Source organism: Sorex fumeus, unplaced genomic scaffold, assembly GCF_029834395.1.
Source record: "Sorex fumeus unplaced genomic scaffold, SorFum_2.1 ptg000017l, whole genome shotgun sequence".
NCBI lineage: Eukaryota > Metazoa > Chordata > Mammalia > Eulipotyphla > Soricidae > Sorex > Sorex fumeus.
Genome location: NW_026606074.1, coordinates 661,988 through 669,574, shown reverse-complemented (window position 1 = coordinate 669,574; position 7,587 = coordinate 661,988). Strand labels below are relative to the sequence as shown.

General features: G+C 52.2%; 1 protein-coding gene across 1 annotated transcript; it reads right to left on the bottom strand.

Annotated features, from left to right (window-relative positions):
- Nucleotides 1-579: 579 nt before the first annotated feature.
- Nucleotides 580-4,891, bottom strand: PRSS38 (serine protease 38). Its single transcript, XM_056112317.1, has 6 exons — nt 4,744-4,891; nt 4,474-4,636; nt 3,634-3,905; nt 1,264-1,406; nt 710-910; nt 580-603 (listed from the first exon to the last, which is right to left on the bottom strand). Exons 1-6 carry the CDS (start codon nt 4,889-4,891, stop codon nt 580-582), a joined length of 951 nt encoding a protein of 316 aa, XP_055968292.1.
- Between the last annotated feature and the right edge of the window lie 2,696 nt (nt 4,892-7,587).

Below are 7,587 nucleotides of genomic sequence, written 5' to 3'. Positions count from 1 at the left end.
TGGGACAGATGGAGATGCTACTGGCACCCGCTCAAGAAAATCAGTGATTAACGGGACGACAGTGCTACCAAGCTATAGGGTCTGGAGAAATCTCTGAGGGAGACGCTCGGTTTGGAGATTCTTTTGTGTGTCTCTGGATCATGGCCATTAAGGAATTTAAATAGCATCCTGGCCTCCATGGTCCCATGGGGATCGGAGGGAGGTGGGAAGGAGTGGCCCATCGACAGGTCTGATTTTAAGACAATGGCCTTCCACTGGCCTTGGCTCTGATCTCCCCCACTGTGTATGGCCTTATGTATAGTGGTGCTGTTTGGTTTGCACTTCTCCTGCAGGTGGGTTGCCCTTGCTGTCTGTGTTCTTTCTGGGTGGAAAGATGAATTCAGAACTACTGGTTGCTGGATTTGTACATGTTTAATACCTCACCACATTTCACATGCCTGCAGCACTCAGCCAAGATGTCTTGTTCTCACCAGCACCTTTAGTCTTCTGTGAAGACTAGCTTCTGTCTTCCTGGCCATGGCCATGGCCAGCTGTTTTCTGAACCCTGCACCTGGGCCAGACCAGCAGCTCTCATCATGATCAGGGGCTCAGGGAGTTGAGGAGCTGTGCAGGGACAGAGGTGGCAGCCCTGAGGGCGCTGGGGAGAATCTCAGCCAAAGCAGAAAGACACGATAGCCAGTGTGGTCACAAGGGCTCTGCAAGTGGTCACCAGAGTGGGGGAGAGAGCAGGGACAGACTGAAAAGGTAGCGGTGTCTTTTCTACTTTATCCTTGATCCAGTCTGAGAAATGGGTGACGCGGGCGAAAACTGCAGGGTACGTAGGGTTTGCACAAGTTCGGCCCCAGCTCACGACTCCAATCTGTACCCAGCTGTTGTCGATTTTGCAGACAAACGGACCCCCAGAGTCGCCCTGGAAAAGAGCATTCTCCTGTGAGCCAGTAGTTGAGGCCTGACAACCCTGCCAGTGATCAGCCAGGGCCCACGAGTGCCAGTCCATGTAGCTGGAGGCAGTGTTGCAGTGCTGTCCTGCAGGCAGAGGGGAGAGGCAGATACAGAGCCCTGGGTTGCTACAGCTGGTTCTGAAATCCACGTTGGACTAAGACTGTGTCCCATATGCTCATGAGCCGCCCTTATGTTTCCACCCAGTAGATGGCTCTTGGGCCTTGCAGGGGTTAGGCCAGCTGAGACCACCTACCCACCCAGGGGAAGACAGGACATCGGAGAGGCCTCGGCTTGGCCTCTTGCTCCTGCAGTGGGGCGCACCTCACACACGGTCTTGAAATTCTGGAGGTCCCCAGCACACAGCATGTCTGGTGTAATATATGAGGAGTGGCCGAAGATCTGCTGGCACGTCTGTGTTGGGATCAGAGGCAGCTGGACCTCCTGCAGCTTCGGCGAGGTGTCTTCTGTGGGAGTGGAGTGCAGGCCCGGTCACCAGTCATCTCACGACTGTCTCCAGTGCGCTCTCCCTGAAGGCTCACCTCTCGGAAATTACTGTAACTCTTACAGTTTCAATTTAGGCACTGTGATTTACAGTGCTGCTAATAATGAAGTGTAAGGTACACAGTGACCCACCTCTGAGCACACAACCTGTCGGCATCCCACCACCATTTTCTCAAGGTTCCCGCCTACCCTCCACTCTGTCTCTCTTGATTTAGTCATTCAAGTCTGGGACACACACTTAGCGTTGGCTCTTACGGTTCTGCTACATAGAGTCATCACGCCTCTACTCCTGGTCAGTGCCATGCATCCCCACCTTCTGCCTCCCCGCCCCTGTCCTTGGCATTCTCATTTCTGTAACCCAGGGTCTAGGGTCTCCCCACATCTGATACCTTAAATTTGTCCATCCTGGGACTCAGGCTAGGGCTAGTGAAGTGTGCCACAGGTATCACGTGGCATTTTCTCAGAGAGAGGTTAAGGGCAGGATCTCTTTAGGCCTGTTAGTAAACACTGAGTCCCTGAGTGAGAGTGGTCAACAGAACATCTGCAGGAAATAAGCCTGTGACCCCCAGTGATGGGTCCAACCTGTGGTACTGGAGATCCTGCATGCCAGGGACCCTGTGGTCTGGCTAGACGTGGGCTGGAGAGTAGTGCTCATGGGTTGAAGACCCAGCAGAACACCTGCCAAAGGGATTATTTGGGGGAAGGTGTATTAGCCCACAGTTCTTGGGGAATTTGGGTGCTTTGAAGCTGATGAGTACGACAAAAGGTGAACAGCAGTGTTTGTGTGTAAAGCCAGGAGTCAGCCCTTGTACCTTCAGGTGTTGCCCCCAAACAGAGCAAAACAAAAAGGAATCTCGTAAGACTGGGAGATGTGACTCAAGTGATGGCAGCCCTAGATTTCATCCCTAGCATTGTTACACCTTCCCCCAGCTCTACCAGGTATAAACCTAAAGTATCACTGTCATCCGTTATTCATCGATTTGCTCGAGCAGGCACCAGTAACACCTGCATTCATCCTAGATTTTAGCAGCCTCTGTTATAGTCTAGTTCTCCTTCTCAGAGAACCTGGCAATCTCCTGAGAGTATCCTGCCCACACAGCAGAGCCTGGCAAGCTCCCGGGGTGTATTCAATATGCCAGAAACAATAACAGTATTTGTCTCATTCCCTGAAAGAGCTAAACCTAGAGTATCCAGGTATAAACCTAGAAAGAAAATACAAGGTCTTTAGGGAGAAAACTAGAATCAAGGTGTTTTTTTTTTCTTTTTGGGTCACACCCAGCGATGCACAGGGATTACTCCTGGTGGTGCTCAGAGGGACCATATGGAATGCTGGAAATCGAATCCGGGTCGGTTGCATGCAAGGCAAACATTCTACCTGCTGTGCTATCGCTCCAACCCCTAGAATCAAGTTTTTAAAATAAGACTTAAAAAAAAGATTATTTTGGGCCAAAGATAGTACAGAATTTTAGGTATTTATTTGCCTTGCATGCAGTCAAACCCTGTTTGATCCCTGGCACTGCATATGCTACCCTGAGCATCAGTTGCAAAGAGATTATTTCCAAGTCAAATTTTAAATTGTAAGGAAAATTCCTCTGAAATTTGTTATTAGTATGCTAAATATTAACACCACACTCAAGATAGCTATTTTCTGTATAAAGATAAAGCCAGCTGAGGATTGGGACTGGAGTGATAGCACAGCGGGTAGGGCGTTTGCCTTGCATGGGGCCGACCCGGGTTTGATTCCCAGCATCCTATATGGTTCCCCGAGCACTGCCAGGAGTAACCCCTGTGCATCTCCAGGTGTGACCAAAAAAGAAAAAAAAAAGCCAGCTAAGGATTAAAAAAATGCCGTGGCAGAAAGAGATTTATCGCTAGGATCCCCAATCCCCAGATCCGCGCAGCCTGTACTTGGCACTTTCTTTGGTTTTTGGGCCACACGCAGTGGTGCTCTGGACCTACTCCTGGCTTTGTACCCAGGGATACTCCTGGTGTGAGTCTGGAGCTCCTGTGCATGCCAGGGATTGAACTCGGGTTGGTTCGATCCCACTGAATCCCACTGGTTGGTCCCACTGTCCGATCTCACCAGCTCCACAGACATCTGCTGGGCCACTTTGTTTTCTGTCATATCATTGAACCCGGTCTGTTTACAAGTCTCCAGAAAGGAACTGGCCCTGCAATTGCTTGTCTTACCATTGCCGCTTGTAAATCCCCATCCAGTGGCCCAGCAGTTGACGCCGCTGATCACCATCTTGGAGCTTGCCAGGCAGACCGGAAGCACAGCCTCAGAGTACACGATGCTGGTTTTCAACTGCATCAGGGCAATGTCGCCTCCCACGGGGTGATGCTTCTGGTAGGTCGGGTGTATGATGATCTTGTGCACCCCAAACCTCTGGGTGTATTTCCCGGGATTGTGAATGTTCACAACGCCCACAGACACGTTATAGGCCTTGGCGTTCCTGTTCCTGCAGGCCCAGAGAGCAGAGGCCCTGTGGGTTCCGTGCTGTGCCTCATAGTGCCCAGAGAGGCCTGGAGATGGCCACCCGGGTATCAGGTCTGTCGGGGGGAGAGGAACCCCAGAAGAAAGTGCAGGGGGAGCTGGTGCTGCTGGAGCAACCCCCCACTCCCGAATTTCTACTTTTTTAAGCTCAGTTATTATTATTTTTTTCAGTTACAGAGATGCTCATGGTTGGGTTTCAGTCGGTAAAATGTCCCTACACCCGACCCTTCAGCAGTGCACATTCCCCACCACCAGTGTCCCCGGCTCCCCCACCCCCGCCTGCTTCTGAGGCAGACACTTCTGGAAAAACTTCTGAGTCGGGAGCGTGTCTGGGGTGCAGGGACTTCAACCGCTCTGCCGCCCTGCGGCATCCACTCTCACTCACTGCCCATCGGTGGCTTCTGCGGGTTGTGTGTGGAGCCCCCTCCCCCACTCTGCGACCCCAAAGTTCCGACTGCCTGAGCCTGGTGGGGTGCGGAGTGCACGCACCACCCCAGAACTGGTAGGCGTGGGCGCCTATACAGCCCACTCACTTGTCAAGGCAGTGGGCAGCTGTCAGGATCCAGTACGGATTGATGATGGACCCGCCACAGATGTGGTAGCCCCCGGAGCGCAGACTGGCCTGCCAAGGCCACTTGCCCTCTGGAGCGTCCGTGCCGCCCATGATCCTCCCCTCCATGCCTCGCTGGCCGCAGTCTGCAGGGAGAGGAGAGAGCAGGTAGGACTCAGGCCGGGGCCAGTCGAGCATGGGGAGCAGGTGCTGGCCACCGCCCCGTGGCCCCCCACCGACCGGCAGCCCTTACCCCCGGGACCCGGCAGGGTGTTCCCCTTGTGCGCGGCGCGGCCCAGGGCCATCGTCGCGACCCGGGCGGGGGTCCGGAGCAGCAGGAGCAGGAGGAGGCCCGCAGCCAGAGAGGCGCGTGGGCCCGATGGGCATGGCGGGGTGGCCATGGCGAAGGGTCATTCGCCACTGCCCAGCACGGGACACGCACCCGGCACAGGCAGCGCGCTGCGTGCGGGAACTGGACGGGCGCGGGCGCGGGGCCTGGGGCGTGGCCGCGCGGCCAATGGTCAGCGGGTGCGCGCGTGACGGCACAGACGGAGGGGCAGACGGAGGACCAGGCAGACGGACAGAAAGGCGGACAGAGGGACGGGCGGACGGACAGAGGGGTGGACAGAGGGACGGGCGGACGGACAGAGGGGCTGACGGAGGGACGCAGGGACGGACGGAGGGACGGACAGATGGACAAGGACGGGCGGATGGACGGGTGGACAGAAGGTGGGCAGGCGGACGGACGGGCGGACGGAGGGTGGGCGGGTGGATGGACACACGGACGGAGGGGCGGGCATGCAGTTAACTTTCGGCACCCCTGGGGAGGCGTCCACCCGCGGTTGGGCCCTTCCCCCGGCCAGCTCCGCCCTGGGCCCCCAGCCGCAGCCCGGTCCCCAGCCCTGACCCTGGCCTTTCCCCGGCCGTGACCCCGGCCCTGTCCCCAGCTCTCCCAGCACCCATGCCCCCTGCCTGGGCTCCATGTTCTCTCCTCTTGCGCACACGACCTTCAGAAAGTCTCAGTCGTGGCGTTTTTCAGGCCATTTGTTTCTTTTTTCTTTTCTATTTTTATTTTTTGGGGGGAGGCACACCCAGTGATGTGCAGGTCTTACTCCTGGCTCTGTGCTCAGGGATCACTCCTGGTGGTGCTCTGGGACCATATGAGATGTCAGGGATCGAACCTGTAGGCTGTGTGCAAGGCAAAACCCTCCCCACTAGGCTAATACTGCCTCCACTTCTCATGCCATTTCTTCTTCTTTTTTTTAAGAATGCAGATTTTTTAAATTGTTCACAGTGATTTGTTACATTCAGTATTTCGAACCAATCCCACCACCATTGCACCTTCCCACCTTCATTATTTCCTATTTTCCCAACCACTACTCAAGCCTACCCCATCCATGCCATTTCTTTTTTTTTTTAACTTTAAACAATTTTTATTACACAAAGGTTGTCACATAATTGGATAGTTTTCTACTTTGTACACAATTATTCTTACTCTCCACGGAAAGGCTGCTTCTTAACTTCTCCTCTGGTCATGCCATTTCTTGATCCTGTTTACTAATAGGCCATATTTGAACAAAGCCAATTAATGGAACAGGAGGAAAATAAAGGAGCTTGGGAGAATACTGTGCTTGTGATTGTATTTACACAAGTGTTCCAGGAGAATTTTATTTACAGACACCTAATTTCATCGAACCTTGACTTCAAAACATTTCTCTTGTTTTCTCTAAGCAAAAGCTAATATTTGTGAGAACTATGGGAATAGTTTTTCAACTGCTGTTCTAGGTGTTTTGCATATTTAAGAATATTTTGTATCAGTATTGTGTTCACAGCAAAATTAAACATGAGAGGGGTTGGTTGAAGAAGAGGCTGTGGACATATTTGGGTAGAGGTACTGGGAAATCTTTGTCCCTTTTATCTCTGGACAGTATTCCATGGTTTCCTCAATATTTTATCTTCCTTCAGTGTTATTTGGACCTTAATATATTTCAAATATGTTCATGAATGGTGAATACAGAATTTTTATGATGGCCGATTTTGAATCCTTGTCCACTAATTCAAACAATGTGTCATCTTGCTCTCTATTGACTGTCTTTTATTACTGGAATTAAGTTTTCCAGTACTTAAGTGTGAGGAGTAATTTCGAACCATGCCTCATATGTTTTGAGTATAGCTTTATGAGACTCTGGTTTCCACTAAAATCTGCTTTAGCAGGTAGAGATTCGGGTAGAAGTCTCGGCAGGGCTGTTCTGGTAGACTTGCTGGCCGGTTTCTCAGCATGGACTCCTGTCGGGGAGAGGAGAGGCTCTTAGGCTTTTCTGACTGGGATGCCTGCCCTTCCTGGGGGTGTTGGGTATAAATCTGGTAGCATTGTTTTCATCCAGAGATGACGTTCCCAGAGCCTGTTTGCTAATATGAGGATACTTCTGCTTTTGGTTTGGGGCCACACCTGAGGGATTCTCAAGGCTCTATGTTCACTTCTGGTTGGATACAGGACCATACGTGGTGCCAGGGATCAAACCCAGGTAGGGACATGCAAAGGAAGCACCCTATCCGCTGTACTATTGCTACAGCCCCACATACAGGTCACGGTCCTCCCGTTGTTCATCGATTTGTTCGAGCGGGCCCAGTAACGTCTCCATCGTGAGACTTGTTACTGCGTTTGGCATATTGAATGATACCACAAGCACTGCTGGGTGGGCCCCTACAACAACTTCAAAAGTTTTTCAAAAATTTTTGTAGGGGCCCAATACGGTACCTGGAATTAAACCTGCATGCTCTATCATTTGAACTACATCTCTGACCTCTGTATTCAATTTTGATGATCAAAATTGAGGGTTCAGGGACTGGCGAGATAGTACAGGGGTTAATCACTTACCTTGTATGTGGCCAACCCTGGTTTGATCCCTGGCACCAATGTACTTCTACTCCGCAAAATGCTGGGGGTGTGCTCTTGGCACCCAGGGTTTACCTGGGTTGCTGCTAAACACACTACAAGGCATAGGGTGCCCTGTCAGAACTGAGACTTTTCAGCCCCAAATGTGAGTGATGCTGAGATTCACTGCACTGCAGGAGGAGATGCGGTGGCAGACATCCC

Coding starts and splice junctions, on each gene's coding strand:
- PRSS38 (XM_056112317.1), bottom strand. CDS start 4,891: ATGGCCACCCCGCCATGCCCATCGGGCCCACGCGCCTCTCTGGCTGCG. Junction 4,637..4,743: donor CACCCTGCCGGGTCCCGGGG/GTAAGGGCTGCC, acceptor CTCTCCCTGCAG/ACTGCGGCCAGCGAGGCATG. Junction 1,407..3,633: donor GGGATTTACAAGCGGCAATG/GTAAGACAAGCA, acceptor CCACTCCCACAG/AAGACACCTCGCCGAAGCTG.